Source organism: Python bivittatus, unplaced genomic scaffold (assembly GCF_059951505.1).
Source record: "Python bivittatus isolate LINGU-HERP-01145 unplaced genomic scaffold, Pbiv_v1 ctg000520_np1212, whole genome shotgun sequence".
NCBI classification, from domain to species: domain Eukaryota; kingdom Metazoa; phylum Chordata; class Lepidosauria; order Squamata; family Pythonidae; genus Python; species Python bivittatus.
Window position 1 is genome coordinate 1,516,518 of NW_028277080.1, and position 20,355 is coordinate 1,536,872.

General features: G+C 39.1%; 1 protein-coding gene across 1 annotated transcript; it reads left to right on the forward strand.

The window, feature by feature from the left end:
- Nucleotides 1-4,798: 4,798 nt before the first annotated feature.
- On the forward strand, nt 4,799-20,054 carry SMU1 (SMU1 DNA replication regulator and spliceosomal factor). Its single transcript, XM_007427881.4, has 12 exons — nt 4,799-4,899; nt 5,911-6,121; nt 6,838-6,990; nt 10,011-10,121; nt 10,310-10,438; nt 12,557-12,676; nt 13,105-13,221; nt 14,498-14,625; nt 14,705-14,831; nt 15,399-15,566; nt 16,497-16,649; nt 18,417-20,054. Exons 1-12 carry the CDS (start codon nt 4,874-4,876, stop codon nt 18,513-18,515), a joined length of 1,542 nt encoding a protein of 513 aa, XP_007427943.1. The 5' UTR covers nt 4,799-4,873; the 3' UTR covers nt 18,516-20,054.
- The last annotated feature ends 301 nt before the right edge of the window (nt 20,055-20,355 follow it).

Below are 20,355 nucleotides of genomic sequence, written 5' to 3' on the forward strand. Positions count from 1 at the left end.
ATTTTGGTATAAATGCATTTCTCATTTGTCAAAAACATCTGTCTCTTCTTAAGAGAAGCATACTGGGAAAAACTCTCCTGTGATTAAAGAAAAACAAGAGTGGAGAGATTTCTTCATCGTATGGAGATTTCTTCATTTGATTCCTTTCCTTTTTATTTTATTATTCCAAACACAAATCTGGTCATCCTTATACAGTTTAACAACAAACAAACAAAATTCTTTAAGTATCTTTCCTGGCGTTTGAACTATTGCATCATTATTTGCCGTTTTGAAGGTTCTGAAACTCTGGTATATTTATTTGCAAGAAAGTGGTTACATAAAATGATTTTATTAAAATTCTTGGGAAGAGCTGTACATTCCTCTCTATCCTTGCTTTTTTTGCAAAATTAGCCTCTGTGCGCCCCACAAAAAGCATAGCCTATCCATTTGGCAAAGTTTCAAACAAATATGAGCTAGCCAACGCAGAGAATAATGAACAAAAGAAAAAGACTTTAAAAAAGTCAAAGACAAGCCTGAGTAACAAGAAAACTAAAACCTTTCAGATAATTAAATCAGAAAATAGGGAAACTACCCGCATTTTAAGTTAACTAAAGAGTATTTATTTGTGATTCTTACTCAGTATTCCTCTTATTCTTTATTGAATTATTCTTTATTGATTACTGAAACTTCCATCCTGTCATCATTTCTATCCTACAATCCTACAAAACCAGGTTGAAACCATGATCATCTTCTCTTCTGAGGGCCTTGCAATGCTGGCAAAAATTACTGCTGCAAAGCAAGCTACCACAAATTCTAGGGGAAAAATACTCATTTGCCTCCCCCACCCCCAAATTCATATGAAAGGAAAATAAAATAATCTGTTGCATCTCTTGTCCCAGCCCCATTCACATTCTTATTTGGTATTCTGAGCATTTGTTTGGACATAAGCAAAACAGATCTAGGTGGGCTTTGACCACCAAGCCACCTTTCCCTTCAAAGTCCTGAAGGGCAACTGAACACCAGGAGCTGGAAGGCAAGAATTCTTACAAATGGAGAAACAGACTCCCCACCAACCTCAGCTGCAGACTTTCAAGGAAGTGATTTTTGTTGCCACTTTAAATAGTGAATATTGAGGCTGAAACATGAATAAAACTATTCAGCTCTCAAACATGGTCAGCCCCATGAAATCAGTTTCTGGACTTGGTTTAGACTGATGCCAAGTCCTTGCATGGAAATGCCTTCTTCACTCCTGTTAATATGTGGAAACTTCCTGCATGAGTTTCCACCGTCTTGATTATGTATTTATTTCAGTCAGATCAATAGCAGGAAGCTAGAACACCAAACTAGACGGCAGATGTGTTTTCAAAAGGAAGTTCTACAAAATATCTGGAAAACAGGAGACATTTTCAAACACAAATGTGATGGGCTGGAATGGAATGGAAACTGATTCTGGCTCTTTTCAGAAGTTCCTTGCCCCACCAAGCCTCCTTCCCCAATTTGCTCTCTACCGCTTTCTCCAGCTAGAAGAAAAGGGCTGCATTCACACAACATGCTTAGCTGAAATGTAGGTGGCTGTGGTTTGATGAGCTGTGTGGACACAGCCAGTGTGATTAGTTTATGATTGATTTAGTTTATGGTTAGTTCAGTAAATTACAATTGAATTACCCATGCATATTATATCTTATGTGTAATGTGAACACAACCAAAGTGTCAATGTGCCTCTAGTGAGTGGGAAAATATCAGGCCAAAAGGGGGTTCAATTTAACTCACCTAATTATATGATATACTATTCTAAGCATGAGTCCATACAAGAGAACAGAATAGCATTACTACTCATAAAGAGTGTGGTTAAATATATGCTTTGTTAATAAAGTAGTTAATAAATATATTAACAATTCTTAATTAAAATTAGTGGAAGTGTTATTCAATTATATGTGCCTACTACAGATGCAATAAAGACATTGAGGCATTTTATGGCAAACTGCTGGATATACTAGAAGCAACTTTGAGAAAGGGTGGAATACTATTAATGGGTGAAAATGGAAACCTGTAAGAAATATAGGAGCCTGAAATCACAGGAAGATGGGGAACCAGAGGAATAACGCCTGGGACAAGTTAATAGCGTTTTATGGAGAGAATTCTCTGTGTATTGCTGATACCTGTTTCAAACACAATAAATGCAGATTTTCCACATGAATATCACCCGTTAGATAACACTGAAATCAAATGATGCCATAGTAAGAAACAGAAAATGGTGAAGAGCATTTCAATCTGCCAGGACATTAACACATGAATTATTAGGATCAGATATATACTTGATAAACTTGGAAACCTAAAGAAAGTAGTATGCAAGCAGGATATGACTACAAAATGTAGAAGATCAGTGTAATGACCACAGGTTTAGTGTGTTTAACTTGCGGGTTCAAGAACAGGTACGTATTGACAGCATTGTGGAGAAATAGATTAATCCGAGGGAAGAAGGCAGTAACAAACTTAGATAAAAATAAGGACCACTTAATAAGAACAAAGATTACAATAGTCTTTCTTTCCAGGCTAATGTATGGCTATGAAGATTAGACATTGAAAGAATAAGAGGAAGAAGGCAGATTTCTTAGAATTATGGATTTTGAAATGTTTACTAAGAGCACCATGGATTGGAAGAAGTATCAGTCCTGAGCAACATAAAGGCTGACTACTCTCTTGGGATGATTGATGAAGCAGAAACTCACATACTTTGGAACTAGAAAATCTAGTCCCAAAAGGCAAGGCTGAAGAAAATAAAAGAGAAGACAATGGATGGTGTAGATGGATGAGATTAAATTACTAGAAAGTCCTTGGAAGACCTGAGTAATGAGAAATCAATGTGGCAAGCATTTATTCACACAATTAGGAGTTGAGTTTCACCTGATGGCCCCCAACCATTCCAAGCTACCACTTCTTAACTTAAAATTGCCCGTGCCATGATTTAGAGGTATGCTGCCATCTCATCTAATTTTCCCTGAAAATTCTATAATCCAACAGACATAGTATAGTTACTGTTTTCAACTAGCTCCTGTTGAAGATTAGAGACAGTCAGGTTTACTCTTGATTTTACATATACAAACGGTGAGCTCAACAAGGAAAGCCAGGGCACACTAGCACAACATACAAGGATCTTCTGGCTGATATACCAACATTTTCAGCAGTAATTCTTATGCATGTCAGTACTGAAACCAGGTGTGGTCTGCTCTAGTGGTTAAATAGCATCAGAGGTTAGGAGCTATCACAGGAAATATCAGGAATCTGGTACACCTTTTCTGATTGTAGTGCTCACTACAAATGGTTGCTTCCCACTTTTATCCTTCTCTCTTCATCCCCTCATGCATTTTTCAAGTTACAAGTGTGCCATCTGACACCCAGGTGAATAGGTGATCTGGAGTGCTATGCAGCTTTTTCTATTTGCTTTGGAACATATAGAGGCCTGAGTGTACGTACTATCCATCTGCAACCCTTTAAAGCAGCTGCATCTTTTCTAGGGCTCTTGTGGGTGCTCTCACAACCAGTTGGCATTGAAGGCTTTGTTCGATTACCATTTAAAGTGGTCTAAATTACTATAGTGGCTATCATCCCAGGCATCTGCAGGAGGGGCAAATGACACATGCCACATGTTGCAAAGGATGCATTTACATCAGACATGTACACAACGGTGTTATTTTCATGGTGACACCATGATACATGTATCATCACTTTGACATCATCATAGCTTGCTACGGACACCAATGCTATCACCACCTTGTAGTAATAGATTCAATTGTTTAGTAACACGTATGTGAACAAGGATTTAATTCACCTGTCTGTTGAGCCACTCTATTGGAAGCAATCCTACAGAATGAGGTGAGACTGACTTTACGGGAGGGGGGAGGGGGAGGAACACACGGCTAGAGAAAGGCTGACTGAGAGCGGCTCGAACGCCGTGACGCCCCAAATAAGGTCCTTCCTCCATGCAGCGGGACAGGAGGAATGCATCCCATAGAACTCCCGAGGCGATTGCTAGAGCGTCACATGCACGGCCTATCACGTGACAAGGAGAGCCTGGTCTCACTTGTTTCTTCTCATATATCACGTAATCATAGAAGTAGGAAAAGTAGAAGTTATACCGTATTGCTATTATTTACCGGACAAACATTCAAGGAACCCCTTTGGAAGGTTAACACACTTAATTAAGATTTCTTCCCCCTGCAGATTTCAGCCTTAAGCCCTGTTTTCGCATACCAATTGGGATAAGCAGGAATGTTTGTAGAATAGTCCATTGGGTAACCAAGTGCCATCTTCCACCAGTTGAAATATTACAGTGGACATAATATTTCGAAGCCAAAAACAAAATCTATGGTTGTTTTCTCTTTTTTAATTCTAGAAAAAGTCACTTCTGCTCAATAACATATTGCGGGAAGGCTGTCACTGAGGGGGGTTATGAGAATCTCATAGTCTCCCGGATTGTATTATTTGTTAGTAATGCAGTAGTAGCCTTTTTTGAAAAAAAACTTAAACATTTTCAGATTTCATCAATATTCCGTCGTCGAGTTAAACTCTCTAACCCTGTTCGCCAAATCCAGGCTGCATAATATTTATTTTAACATTTTAAATCTTCAATCGAAAAATCTTCAGTCGGGTCTTCTTCTTTGATACTACACTACACTACATTTGTCGCGCCTTTTTCTCATTGGGTGCTTTCACCACTACTTCTTCAAGGAAAAAAAAGGCGTCAAAGGAGCCCGGAAGTCAAAAGTCCTTGAGAGTTTGAATAAAATAGCTCTATGATGCGAATGGGAGGAGTCGACCCGGAAGTGAATGAAGGTTGGGTGGAGCCGGCGTTGTGTTTCGGTGTGCCCAAGGTGGCGGGTGTAGCGAGTTCAACATGTCGATAGAAATCGAGTCCTCGGAGTGAGTGCGCTGAGCGGGCCCGCTGAGCGGCAAAGGGGTGGGGGCGGGCGAGTTCTGCGGCTCGGTGCCAGCTTCCTTTGACCCGTCCCAGGTCTAGTTCCTCCTGATCCACCGCCCCGCTGCTGTCCCCGCTGGTGCGTCCCCGGGACAGCTGCAATCCAGCGCCGGCGGAGAGCGCCGGGTTGCTCTAAACCCATGCCGAAGATTTCCGAAGGCGGCCTGTGGCGGGCTTCCCAGAGCTTCTCGCTTGTATATTTACTGGTTTTTCATCTCGCCTCACCCCAGGGAAGCGGGCTCAGAGGAGACGGGAATAGTTGCCCCATCAGGGACCGTAATGGAAGCAGACCACATAATTGATGATGATGATGATAATAATAGTTGTTTTGTTTTGTTGCTGTTGTTATTATTATCATCCCACCTTATAAACAGGGAGAGAGAGAGCACACCAGTTTGGTGTAGTGGTTAAGGCACCAGGCTAGAAACTGGGAGACTGTGAGTCCTAGTCCTGCCTTAGACACGAAGCCAGCTGGGGGACCTCGAGCCAGCCCCTCCCTCTCAGCTCTGGGAAGAAGCAGGCAAGGGCAAACCACTTCTGAAAATATAGCCAAGAAAACTGCAGGGCCTAGTCCAGGCAGCTGCCAGAAGTCAACACTGACTCAAAAGCACAAAATATGCGATGGGGTGGGGGAATGGGCGATTGAGAGGAAGAAGTGGTGTATTTGGCAGTGTCGACAGAATCAATGACAAAGGAGCAAAAGCATCACTTATCAACTCAAGGTGTTGTTCTTTGTGGCAGCACTGTTAGATTAGTATTACAACACTTTTTGAGTGTGGGGTGACCCTAAGTATTATGTAGTTATCAAGTGCTGATTGATTTTTTTTTCTTTGGAGCAGGAACAAATTTTGGAAAATGTCTTATAATGAGATAGTTCGTATGTTTTGTGTGTGTGAGAGAGGTACTGATAAATGGAATAAATTTATGTAATTAGTTGTACTAATTGTTTTGTTCAGTGTCATCCGATTAATCATGCAATATCTGAAGGAGAACAGCCTTCATCGTGCCCTGGCTACGTTGCAGGAGGAAACTACAGTGTCTCTGAACACAGTGGACAGCATTGAGAGCTTTGTGGCAGATATTAACAGTGGCCATTGGGATACAGTACTGCAGGCAATACAGTCACTAAAGTTGCCAGATAAAACACTCATAGATCTGTATGAACAGGTCAGCATGTTTTGTGCAATAATATTTTGAGTTGTATCTGTTGGCATATTTTTATTTGCTAGAAAATAAATTGGCACTTTGTAACTGTGCAGCATATTCATATTTCATTTTTGAACTGAGGGGCAAATGATGATACATGCATGATGACATCATCCAGATAATATAACTTAATATTTGTGTCAGATGTCATGGCATCATCACATAACTACACCATTTATGCCGTGGTGTCATTATGCAGATGTCATTTGATGTATCATGGCATGTTATGGTTGCTGCTGTCCCTGAAGATTAATTCACCCCATTTAGTATAAAATTATATTAGGTCTGGATGCAATCTGATTTTTTTTTTCAGTTTTCACAATGTGTAGATTAGCTTTAATTTTTTTTCAAGAATATAAACTTTGTGTTTTATTGTGCTTCTGGCAGTAGAGTAGTAGTGCCACATGACAGTTTCAATGAGATGTTAAAGCATTTGCATATAGATCCCCCTGTTCATACTTGAGTTATTTATTTTTTCATTTTAAAAAATGGAATTTTCAAGACTTCTGGTCTATACTTTTTTCTGTCTTGGTTTTGAAACTTGAGGCAAATTTTGCTTACACAATTTTCAATATTGCAATTTCATTTGAACTGTATTTACAAGTCACATATGCATAACAATTTGTGCATTAACACCTGTTTGTATGACTAATAATGCTTTTCTGCTGATAATTCAGGTTGTTCTGGAATTGATAGAACTTCGTGAATTGGGTGCTGCTAGATCTCTTCTGAGGCAGACTGACCCAATGATCATGTTAAAGCAAACTCAGCCAGAGCGATATATTCATCTTGAGAACCTTTTGGCTAGGTCCTATTTTGACCCACGTGAGGTAAAACTATGTTACCCCATATTTTTACATGCATTATGTTAAATAATATTATGTTGTTTATTTAACTTAGATTTGCTTTATTATTTTTCTCATGTACAATTTGCAATAAACAAGATACCTCGTTTCATCATTTCTGCATAATGGAAGACGTCTACCATACTTGCCAACATCTGCATTTCAAAAGGATATAAATTCTAGTTATATCCTTTTGAAATGCAGATATTGGTAAATGATATCTTTTCTTGCACACTAATATATTATGTTTTTTAATGTGAAGCGAACTATGTAAGCTATCACACAGTTTTGAAATTATTGTTAGTTGATTATGTAATTCAGTTTGTAATACCATTGCATGTTCTGCAAGTGAAAATATGTTTAAAACAATTTAGCTCTATGTGTTATATCCCAGTATTAAAAGGTAGATAGATGCTACCTCTCTTCCAAGAGATTTAGGGGTTGTGAAAATAGAAGTTCTTAGGTGTATTTCTAATATTCTTTAGGATTGGTTCAGCTACCTCTCTGGAACCAGTTTTAGGAATTTAAAATTCTCTGTTGGTTTGTGCATACATTTTTCCTTTTGCCTCACATATTCTCTGCCTTTGTTTGACTAATGCTGTCTTAAGGTGACATTATTTTTCTTTGAAAATTCTGATTAAACCTGGGCTGTCTAAACAAGTCAAGGTATATACAGAGATAAAACATGAATGAGGTATATGACTTTAAACAGAGGAAAGAAGCTGGGAATCCATGACCTTGGGTCTTGTCTGAAATTTAGAATTGTTTCACCTTCGACATTTTGTTTCAGTGTGTTGTGAATAAGAATGCTGTCCTTCTTTGTGTGAGAGAGTGGGGGAGTGCAATTTTATTGATCTTGCTTGATTTTGAGATAGCTTTTGATATAATCAACCATGTTGTCTTCTTGGATTGTCTTTGTGAGTTGGAGGCCCTGTGTAGATGGTTTTATATAGTAGAATGTGCTTTTGGATCGGGTGCCAGGAGGCACTACTTTTTCCCCAGTGCTATTTAACATTTATATAAAGTCACTGGGGCAGTCATAAGGAGGTTGTTATGGGGGGAGGGGGTTGTCAGTATGTTGTATTTCTTTGTAACTTCTTAATCAAGGTTGGGTGTGCATTTATTTATTTAACCAATTTACAAGGCCACCCATCTACCAAAAGGAGCTTGGCACAGCCAGTAAGAATAAAACCCAATAAAGTGATCAAACACCTTTAAAGAAAAAAAGGCAATGTTGAAGCCCCAATAATAGGGCTTGCATGGTCAGAGTCAGTTGTTAGACAGTCACAGTAATAGATTAGTTGAGGGCCAATCAGTTGAGATTGAATCTTCACAAGATAGAAATATTGTGCGTGGATGATTCCCAGATAATAGGAATTGGGAATCTTTCTTGTATTCCCTCAGAAAAAACAGGTCTGTAGTCACAACTGTCATTGAAGGCCAGGAGACCACCATGACCAGGAGTGCCTATTACCAGCTTTGGTTGGTACATCAACTATGCCCTTTCTTGGACCAAGACAGCTACTGTTGCCTGTGTTCTGATAGTCTTCTATTTAAGATATGGTCATGTACTCCGTGTGGGGCTATACCTGTACTTGGTCTAGACCAGTGTTTCTCAACCTTGGCAGCTTGGAGATGTGTGGACTTCAACTCCCAGAATTCCCCAGCCAGCAAGGCTGACTGGGGAATTCTGGGAGTTGAAGTCCACACACCTTCAAGCTGCCAAGGTTAAGAAACACTGGTCTAGATAGTGAAGAATGCAATGATCCAGTTGCTGAGTGGAATGCCTCATTGTGTACATGCGGTACCTGTGTGGAAGCAACTGTGCTGGCTCTGAGTCAGGCTCAAGGCCCTAATCAACTTAGGACAGGCTAACTGACAAACTGCTTCAAGTGCCTAAAAATGCAGAAAATCTCATCTAGCGTTTGCTCACAAGAAGGCTTTCTCGGTGCCTATTGTTTATTTGTGTACTGTTATATCTCTCAGCCCCTCTTTGTCCAGACCTTGTTTGGATGAGCATCGGAGGAATGCTTTTTGTTCCTTCCTTTATTTTGCGTTCCCTCTTCATTGTTACTATATATTGTATATAATTTGTTTTATTGTGTATTTTTATTTTGTCAGCCACATTGAATTGCTTCTGTATAGTAAGCATATGATATTAACTTTCTTCTTAAAGTCAGACACTTGCCTTTCCAGAACTAAAGAATTCTTTTGATTTCCAGAATTTGTTTTGTTTTATATTTGCCTTTAGGTCTGTGTAATTTATATTAATAGCCAACCAGTGTTGCTTAGCTGACTAGATTCAATTCTGCCCCACAGTACTCAATGAGAAGCAGATATTAATTTTTTCTACATTAGATATGCTCTTCAAAGAAATAGATAAATAATGTATTTATTTGTCACATTAAATTGTCCAATTTCTCTGGAATTATTTGTTAGAAAGGTTTACCCATATCAGTTAGAAATTCTGTCAGCATGATGTTTGGTCATTTCTGAGAATATTGCCTTGGCAAGTGAATTGCAAGCGATTGTTGGGTTTTATAGTGTGTTGGTGATTAGCTGCTTCCTTGACAAAGAAAATTGCTATTTTGAGGGTAGGTAACTTTTGAACTGTGAAGACTTTATTTTCCTTTCTTTGCTGGGAGATATCTTGATATGTCCTCCACTTTCTCTGGCTGAAGCTATCAGGAAGCAGAAGCAGTCCAAATGTACATTTTAGCAATAAATAGAAGGTTGGATTAAAGTTTTCTTGTGATAGGGTTCATACTGAATAGGGTTGGGCTTTTCCAGTACAGTTATTTCCACCAAATTTATCCCAACGCTCAAAACTATGGTTGTGGATTCAGAATTGCATATTGTTAATAAAACATCCAGTTGACAATCCAGACAAGTTGTGGGCTTTTAAGTGGCAGAATTCTCCAAAGGAAGTTACTGACCTGTGTTTCTGTGGACCTGAACGAATTTGGCAGCATACAAATCCAATAATAACCGGTGTTGCCTTCCAGGCATACCCAGACGGAAGCAGCAAAGAGAAGCGGAGAGCTGCCATTGCCCAGGCTTTGGCTGGTGAAGTTAGTGTGGTGCCTCCATCTCGTCTTATGGCCTTATTGGGACAGGTATTTTTTTTCCTTAAACTTAATTGATGAGATTGAAATATGAAATGGAAGACTGATCGCTCATTAAAGCCTAAGATCGTGAACCTTTAATTTGGTACTTAGACATTTTTTTAAATGTTTGAGCATCCTTTTGCGTTCAGTTTCAAACGTGTTACAATCTGTGTCTGTAATCCTCTCTGATATCTTAGGCCTTGAAATGGCAGCAGCATCAGGGGCTGCTTCCCCCTGGTATGACTATTGATTTATTCAGAGGAAAAGCAGCTGTCAAAGATGTTGAAGAGGAAAAATTCCCCACACAACTGAGTAGACATATTAAGGTGGGTTCCATGTCCTTCACCATGATTTCTGCAACAAGTCTCGATCCTTCTGAGATTAGGAATTTTAATTGGATCAAATGAGGGATATGCTTAAGGCTTAGTATATCGCACTGGCTGGGCTCAGTATTGTACTAAACTATCATATGGCTTATTTGATTTAGCTTGTTGTGAGAACCGAACTGTGATTCATTGACTAAACTGATGTATTTTAAATGACTTGAAAAATTCTGATTTTAAAATAGTGCGTGTACATGTCATTTTTGTTCTTGAACTTTTAAAAATAGAAACAAATTTGATTTTAGTAAGGAACTGGGTAAGAGCCAGTTTGGTGTAGCGGTTAAGACATCAGGCTAGAAACTGGGTAAGTTCTAGTCCCACCTTAGACATGAAGCCAGATGGGTGACCTTGGGCCAGTTCCTCTCTCTCAGCCCTAGGAAGAAGGTACAGATAGTCCTTGGTTAACAATGGTAATTGGGACTGGAATTTCTGTCGCTAAGCAATGCGGTTGTAAAGCGCAATGTCACATGACCGCATCGCTTAACAGCAGCAATCCCATTGTTATGTTAAGTGCAGTTCACAGGTCATTAAGTGAGGACCTCCTTGACAGCTTCCAACAACTAAAGTTAGTGTGGAAGCTGGAAGGAAGTTGCAAGTCCCAGGCAGCTTGCAAGCAGACTGGCAAGCAGGTAAGTGGCTGTTGCGGGCAGGGGAGGGTGGGCAGGTGGCTGGGACAGTGTGAGCACAGTAAGGTTTGGAGTGGCTACTGCCGGGTGCAGGAGACTTACCAGAGCGACTTGTGACCTTCCCTGCCAGCTTCCCCATTGACTTTGCTTGTGGGAAGTCTACAGGGAAGGTTACAAATGGTGATTGTGTGACCATGGGACACTGCAATTGTTGTAAGTGCAAGCCAGTTGCCAAACGCTCAGATCACGATCACATGACCATGGGGGTGCTGGGATGGCCACAACTTCGAGGACTGGTCATAAGTACCACTCATTCAGCGCCATTGTAACTTCAAACAGTTGCTGAATGAATGACTGTTAATGAGAACTACCTACAATTGCAAAGCGCTTCCAAAAAACTTTGTCAAGAAAACTTCAGGAGGGGACATGCCCAGGCAGACACCAGGAGTTAACACTGACTCAAAGGTGCACATGTGCACACCCACACACAAGGAACTGGGTAGAATGCTATTTGTATTGTTTTTATTTATGGCTAAGAATAAATTGTCTAAAACACCCAGTGAACATTCAAGGAAAAAAAGTGGTATATTCTTAAAAGAGAAGGTCCTTGAATCACATTTCTTCTCCTGTGTACTGAATATTTTTTAGTGCGTTGAATGTGAATTGTATATAAAAGTTGCCATTTTCAAGGGAATGATAACTTGTTTTTTTACTGTTAAATGAATCTTGGCTAATTCCTCTTAATAATGTTGCTTTTGAATAGTTTGTTCGTGCTAGGTTTTCTGAAAAGCTATCTAGCTTAGATGCAGGTAGATTTATTTACATGAATATTTATAAACTACCCTTCATAAAAACATTAGAATTCCATACTATGTGTTGTGTATATATTATGAAATATAAATAAAATAAAATGATAAAAGAGTAAAAATACATCCAAATAATCTAAGTAAATCTGTCAGATGAGAAAATATTCCTTTAGCTGGCTTTTGAATTGTAAAGAAGACTTACTTTGAATGTCTTTTCAATATGCATAATTGTCTTATTCCAAAAGAGAGCCACATTTTTCAACATTCATCTAGTTTGAGCAACTCATGTGAAAAGAGCTATAAGATGAAATTATAGCTAGTTAGTTTAGATTTTGGCTGCAAGTAGCAGATGCTGCAGGTGGCAGCGTCAGGCCAATATTGTTTCCAGGAGTAAAATAAGGTCAAGATCCAACTAGTACTTGGGTGAGGGAACACCAGGAACTAATTTCCAGGGATGTAGAGAAGAAAGGCAGTGGCAAACTACTTCTGTACAGTTGCCAAGAGAACTGCATCAGTGTATCCATGTAGTCAGTGAGAACTGAGTTTAATCTGAGGACGTCTTTATCTTTCTAGTCTACATTAGTATCATTACTGTTTGTTAAATACTGTTTTTTATTCCCTTAAAACAGTTTGGTCAAAAGTCTCATGTGGAATGTGCTCGGTTTTCTCCGGATGGACAGTATCTGGTCACTGGCTCTGTTGATGGATTTATTGAAGTCTGGAACTTTACTACTGGGAAAATCAGGAAGGTAATCTATGACTCTTCTCGACTGCCAGGTGAATTACTCAAAACCATGAATGGTCTTCATCAGTTCTTTGGCCACAATAAATGAAGATGAGTAATATGAGCTGTTCTGGGTTTCCAGGTGAAATTGGAATGGAATTTTAAATTAGGATATACAGTGCCAAACCAAATGCTCCTTTTGCATTTTTTTTGACAAACAAAGCAGTTGGCACTTATTACAATCCTGCAATCCTTACAATTCTGTTACAAAGAGTCTCATGTGGCATAGATCAAAAATTGCCCTCTGAACTGGAGAGCCACTACCAGTCTGGATTTTAGCAATGTGATTTAGGATAGTGTGGCTCCTGAAATGAATGTTGTTTACCTTGGTTCCTCCTGGTGTTTATTCTCATCTCAGTTTTGTTAATCTGGTTTGTTCGCTGCTTTGCTTAGGACTTGAAATACCAGGCACAGGATAACTTCATGATGATGGATGATGCAGTGCTGTGTATGTGTTTCAGCAGAGACACTGAAATGTTAGCGACTGGAGCACAAGACGGAAAAATCAAGGTATGCTGCTAAGGAGAGCTAGAGGCCAAAAACGGCACACAGGGACTCCCTTATAAGTCACATTTCCTGAACTTCTGAGACATGAGACACACACAACACTGGGAGTTTGCCAGGGTTAGAAAAATTAACCATCCTCTGAGAATTTGTTCTTGGTTCTTTCTCCATGAGTTTCTGCACTGCTTTTTAAGCATTGACTCATGGAGAGAGGTAGGAAATACTTCCCTGAAGGAAAGTAATTCTACTCTTTCTTTGCGTCGGGAACAGTTTGCATAATCCTCAATCACACTGGATGAAGAAACAGAGACAAATGAACTGTTCCTCCCTACCTCCGAGATTGAGTAGAAGGAAGCAAGTTTATGAGTGAATCATGCAGAAATACGGGCAGGAAAGGGCAGTTTTCTCTGGGTGCATATTTGGGGTTCAGATTGTTCTGGTGTTTCTTCATGTTTTTCTTGTAGGACACAGCATGGCCTGTGCAGTTTAATGCTCTTCGGTAATCTCAGATGTTCAGTTATTAAAGGGGGCCAGCTTGAGTATAAGAATATCCAGTCTAAGATTCTGGTCCAACGATGGCCAATCAGCTGCCATGGAGAAGCCTCTTTGGCCTTAATTTCATCCAGCAGAACAAGCAGTATACAGTGGTACCTCGGTTCATGAACTTAATTCATTCCACGACTCTGGTCGCGAACTGAATTGGTCATGAACCGAATCAAATTTTCCCATAAGGTTCAATGTAAATACGGTTAATCCGTTCTGACCCCTCCGAATTTGGTCGCGACCCGATTTTTGATCGCGTCCCGAATCAAATTTCCCCATACGGTTCAATGTAATTACGGTTAATCTGTTCTGAATCATATGTTGTTGTTTTTTTAAAACCACAAAAATATGACACAAAATACAGCACGAAGAGAGAGAACGCTAACCTTGCTCGACGCGACTTCTGGCGTGGAGGACAGGAAGGCGGGTGGGGAGGCGGTTACTGCTTGGAGGGAGAGTCCCCCTCCCTACAGGAAGCCGCAACCACGTGTCACGGGAGGGAAAATGGCCACGGATCCTGTTCGTCACCCGATGTGGAATTTGTGAACGGAGGCAAAATTTTGCAACCGGAGCTGTTCGTGAACCGAATTGTTCGTGAACAGAACCGTTCGTGAACTGAGGTACCACTGTATATGTTGAATTGCCTGCCTGAGTGATTGAGACAATTTGACAATAATCCTGTATCAGGACATTTTATTGGCATGTGACGGTAACCATCAGTTTTTTGGTTTTTCTCAAGGTGTGGAAGATTCAGAGCGGGCAGTGTCTGAGGCGATTTGAAAGAGCCCATAGCAAAGGTGTCACCTGCTTGAGTTTCTCAAAGGACAGCAGTCAGATTCTGAGTGCCTCCTTTGACCAGACAATCAGGTATGCCTCACTTTGCAATATTTTGCTGTTCAGTCTGACTTGGAGATATAACACTGATGTAGCTTTTATGTTGTAACAGGATTCATGGCCTGAAATCGGGGAAGACTCTCAAAGAATTTCGCGGTCATTCCTCATTTGTTAATGAAGCTACATTTACACAGGATGGACATTATATTATTAGTGCATCCTCTGATGGCACTGTGAAGGTACGCTCCAGGGTCCTGATCACTAGGAGCTATGTCATTTGCATGATTAGTTAAAATCCTTGCTCACTGATCTTTTGTAAATACATTCTTAGCACTGAATACAGAAATATTTACAAATGCTGTGCAGTGGCTCATCCAGGTAGAATTAAACTAAATGCAATTTCACTTTCTGTCTCACAAATCATTTCTGCTAGTTGCAGCTCTTTCAGAGAGTGTCAGTTTTCTTAGTCTTTGGACACACCCATAGTTTGAGTTAAACTAGCTTCTGAATGCACTGTACAGATCAGTCTTTTAAGTGACTGCTTAGCAGATTTTTTTCTTTGTTTTTAATATTGGTACTGAAGGAGTTGACTTTTTAATTGCACTGGACTCACTTTGAATGAAAGTTTTGTGTTGGTGCCCATCATAACAGGCAGTGTACACAGATGGAGGAAGAGTCTATATATTGTGGGAAACAATGCTGTGGATGGGGCCATTATATACCCTGCGTGAAGACACACAGGGGATAGCTTGGGTTCCATGCTAATACGGAATTTGCGTATTTTCCTTTCCTGTTTTATTTGCTAGGTTTGGAATATGAAGACTACAGAATGCTGTAACACCTTCAAATCCCTCGGTAGCACAGCTGGGACAGACATCACTGTGAACAGTGTGATTCTGCTGCCTAAAAATCCAGAGCACTTTGTTGTTTGTAACAGATCAAATACAGTTGTCATCATGAACATGCAGGGGCAAGTACGTGATTGGATTTTTTTTAAATGTCTGTGAGAACACAATTGGTGTTCCTTTTGGACTCAGTAGCTAGAGGTGACGATGGGAAGTTGGTGTTCCCACTTTTTTTTTATTTGTGAGACTTCTTGTAAATCGTGATTAAATGTTGCACTGGTTGGTTGAGGATGCTGAATTAATATTTAGGAATTCAAAGTAATGCAAAAGACCCTGTTTTAGCTTATATTTTTAGCAGTTTGGTTAAAGCCTATATTTTCCAAGCTGTCAGTTGGTTTGGAAGATTCTTAGCTTTTGCTTCAGTGGATTTAGTCAGTTAACAAATTGTCTAGTAATACAAAAACAGATCTCAGAAACTTGTATAAAGGTTTCTCTTTTTTTCATATATTAGCCCATACTATTGATACTACTTTTTTTTACCCAGGTTAAATGTCTCTAGTAACATTGGTTTGTTACATAGTGCATCTCAGGTTTTTAAAGTGCTTTAGGTACATTATGTCTAAATCCTTCCTGCACTGTAAGGTTAGCTGATATTCCCTGTTATGTATTTGACATACAGTACTTTCAAAGACAAAAGAAGAGGAGCTAGAATGAGGTTTGAAATGTGCACATCATAATCCTCATAGTATGTTGTATTGTATCAAAAGGACAGTGAAGATTTAGTATGCACATTCCATCTTACCCATCCACCCCCTTCTCCAGCTGGAGCGACAGAACTCCTTCTTAGTCTTTGGCCTGTTTGACCATCAGCATCCTTTAACCTCTGAAGATCTGCTTGCCACTTGTGCTGTTGCTAGTGCCCTGCATTAGAGATTGCAGTTCCCTCACTTTTTACTCTCTGTCCTTTGGAAGGGCATTATCACGAGAAATGTATACTGCATCTTGAACTATACTGTGTCTGCTGATTTCTTTTTTCTTTTTAATATTTCAACTTGGTAGATTGTGAGAAGTTTCAGCTCTGGTAAGAGAGAAGGTGGTGACTTTGTCTGCTGCGCCCTTTCTCCTCGAGGCGAGTGGATCTACTGTGTGGGTGAAGACTTTGTGCTGTACTGTTTCAGCACAGTGACTGGCAAGCTGGAGAGAACACTGACGGTGGGTAGCAGAGGATGCCTCGGCGGTAACTTAGCAGCAATTCTGTATGCGATAGAGGCCAGATTTGGTTCCCTGGCCCTATGGACTTTTCCACCAAATCTAACATTCCTCCTGGCTTATACCCACAGGATTCTTGGCAGAGCAGATTTCCTCCTTATAGGATCACTAGTGAAGATCACAAAACTTTGTTCCCTGTTTCCAGGCTTCTACACCACTTTTTCCCAACCCAGATATCCACCAGATGTGTAGACTTCAATTTCCAGAATCCCTTGGCCAGCTAACATTGCTGACACTTTGGGGAGTTGAAGTCCTCAAATTTGGGGAATGTCTGGAAGCCTGCTTTGTGCTCTCTTCCCAGGACTCTGGCGTATATTGTTGTGGTGGAAAATCACCTGAATGCAAACAGCTCTTTTCCCCACAATCTCCTGATCCTAACAAAATTCATCTTATTTCCTCTCCCTTTCTGCTTCTTTTCTTTGTGGTCTGCAGATCTGCCTCTCATGGCTTATTTCTCATTTTCTCATATTGTTTGGCCCCTTTTGTTTAATTTTCTCGCAGTACTCTTGGCTATTGCAATTTCACTGAGCTCTGTTCCTGCCCTCCTCTCCTTGAACCATGTGAGGATGTTATGTTAGAATACGCCCTCAGCATCAGTAGAGCCAAAGTCGGATGAGGGCATGATATGTTGCTTACAAGGCAAATGAAAGGAGAAAAGCAGCACAAATAGAAGGGGCATGTGCTAAGGAACTATAGTTTTCCAGCATGTATCTGTGTGAAGGTCTTCACATTTAAATGCTTATTCCTGGATAATACTGGTGGAGCTTTTTATGCAAAACACAAACATCACTCATTCCCAGACCATTTGCAGATTGAATTTGGATTATTTACAATTTTTAATTTTTTTCCCCTAAAAAGCAAATTAATGGTTGAGAGAGGGGTATATTAATAAGGAAACAGGCTAAGTTAAAAACTAATACAAGTGAAAAATTATTGTCTTTACACTTCAGTCTTTTATGTTGTTTAACATGAAAGAAAGGGAAGAAGTTGTGAAAGCAATGGAAAGTTGGATTGAACTCAATGAAGAAGGATAAAAAAAATAAATCTATTGCTTTTTTTTTTATAAGAAAAGCACAGCCACGTGCAGAACCGTTCAAAAACGGAGTGACAGTAACAGCAAATAATACCTCCTTATCTCAAACTGGACCTCACCTTTACAGTCCCAGCACACATCCAAAAGACTTATGGTTGCAATGACTAATTGCAAGAGTCACTCTCATTGGAAGACAAATCTGTTGAACTCAGAATCCAATTTTTTTTTTTCATCTATCTCCTACTAAGTATATATAAGCAAATACTGTTATAAGCAAATACCAAAATGAATTTAAGAATGACTCTTTTCTGCAGAGTTTCATAGAGGATTTGATTTGGTGGTAGGATGAATTAGAGGTGGCTGCCATACTTTGACTTAAAAACTATTTTGAATTGTCCCAGTATGAGCTTTGTACTGAATCAGAGCAGTCCTGATTTCTGTCCAGCCTCCTACAAGTTCCAAGGTTATAATTTACAAGCCTGTTTTACAAGAATATTATCACACGTCTGAATATGATGTGCAGATTATATGGGAATAAAAGAAAACACTTATTTTTCTTGATCATTTTCTAAAAGGCTTTTTCTTTTTTGTTTGGGGAAAGGTGTGTATAGAAAATATCTCATTTGATTATATATTCTGGGAGATAATCTTGTTTCTTTTTCCTTTCTGATGTTAAGGTTCATGAAAAAGATGTCATTGGTATTGCTCACCATCCCCACCAGAACTTGATTGCTACCTATAGTGAAGATGGATTGTTGAAGCTGTGGAAACCATAGAACTGCATAAATTTGTGTCAGTATGTGGCTTTTCAATTCCTGGGAAGTGTGTACCATGTGCAGAGTGCTTATGTTTCCTAAAAGATAAAAAAGGGTTGTTTTAACTTATACTGAATTTCATATTCAGCTGTCCCAAGAGGAACCTTTTCAGATATATGTAATACTAGTTGTGTGTCCAAATTGCAAAGTCAGTTCAATTTCTAAGAAAGTAACTGTTCTTTTAATATGTTTCATTTCTGTTTCTTACGTGAATGACATTACTTCTATGTATTTTGGTTTTTTTTTTTAATAAAATGATGAATTCTTTTGGTTAAGGCAAAAATGAAGGAGGACTAATATGTGCAGTTTTACCATTTGGAAATTACATGTTAAAATTCTAGCAGTGTTCATGGAAATGTGAAACACATCTTTAAGCATTGCCCATTGAAAGTTATGATCTTGCAGATTATGTAACTTGCTTGAGTGACACCTCTTGTTTTAAGGTAAATGCGCTACCTAGTGGGTATATGTACAGAACTCTCCACATTGAATTTGTAGCCACACTTTGGGGCAGGTGGGAGATGGTTCTTGCTCTGGTAAAATGTTAATTTCATTCTCCTATTTAGAATATATAGGTTATCTTGAATAGTATAGAAATTATGTTGTCATTGTTTTATAGACTTTTTGATGTCCTAAAATATACTGAGTTAATGTTACAAGCTTCGTCTTATTTTCAGAAAATAAGAAATAAAATAGATTTTTTTTCTTGAAGAATGATTAATCTTGCTGTTCAAAATGGACATTTCGTGGTTTCTAAACTTGTGCAGATTTTTTTTTGTAGCTCTTTTTTTTTTAAATGTCTGCCTATTCTACAATAAAATACCATTTCTTATAGAGACATTTGGCTTAGAACCTGTCTAACTCCCCTTTTAGAATAAACAAGACAAAACTTGAAATTCAGCATGTTAACTTGTTTATGAAGAAAGAATACTACTTTCTGGATTGGTGAAGAAACAATCACTTACTGAGTTGCTTCTGTAAATTAGTACTAATAAATGTATACCCTACCTTTCTTATAGATATTCTTAGTGGCATCCAGAGGGAATTTCACCTTTTTTAATGTTCTGGGGTAGGCTGGGATGAGAGATTGACCCTGACTTCTAATTCTTTAACCATTACACTAAATAATTCTCTTTGCAAGTTACTATAGTTCCTCAAGTCAGTAGCAATGACTCTGATGTTTTGGAAATTTGATTAGATACATTAATGTAGACATTATACACTACAGTATGTCTATGGTGCTAAGGAATTAATTACAGTATGTGTTACGTCCAATGTTGTGTAAGCAAACATCTAATTTTGTAATAGGAACCTCTCTCCTCCCTGTCCCCTGCACATCTCCAACTTTTCCAGCCATGTGGAACACATTTAAGAAGGGGGCAATCTGTGTGTTTCAATGCTGGAGGGGTACCGTTGGATCCTGTGTTTGTTACTGTCACTGTGTAACAATCTTCTAAGTGTACTTGACTATCATAGTATGTGCTCTTCTTCCAGTAGTAGTGATGAGATATTAAACCACGATATGGTTGGTTAAAACCGACTGGCTTAGCATGATGTGTGAACCAAGCTGTAGTGAATTCTACATGGTCATCCTAGGTCCTCTTGTTAAGGAAATGCAGTTGACTGTGTCAGAATGTCTAAACAGGTTAACATAAAACAAAAACATCACAATAGTAGTTTTTTTATAGCTCTGGAAAGAACTATATGAGTAAATTTGTGGTGGTAAGAGAAAGTGAAGTTAGAAAGATGGCTAGATACTGTTGTAGGTAAAGTAATAGTTTCTTATGTTTGCTGTTTAGTT

What these genes read in the sequence shown, in the direction of transcription:
- SMU1 (XM_007427881.4), top strand. Translation starts at nt 4,874, where the DNA reads ATGTCGATAGAAATCGAGTCCTCGGA. An exon ending in ATAGAAATCGAGTCCTCGGA is followed by an intron (nt 4,900 to 5,910) that starts GTGAGTGCGCTG and finishes TGTTTTGTTCAG; the next exon opens with TGTCATCCGATTAATCATGC. An exon ending in TTATGGCCTTATTGGGACAG is followed by an intron (nt 10,122 to 10,309) that starts GTATTTTTTTTC and finishes CTGATATCTTAG; the next exon opens with GCCTTGAAATGGCAGCAGCA.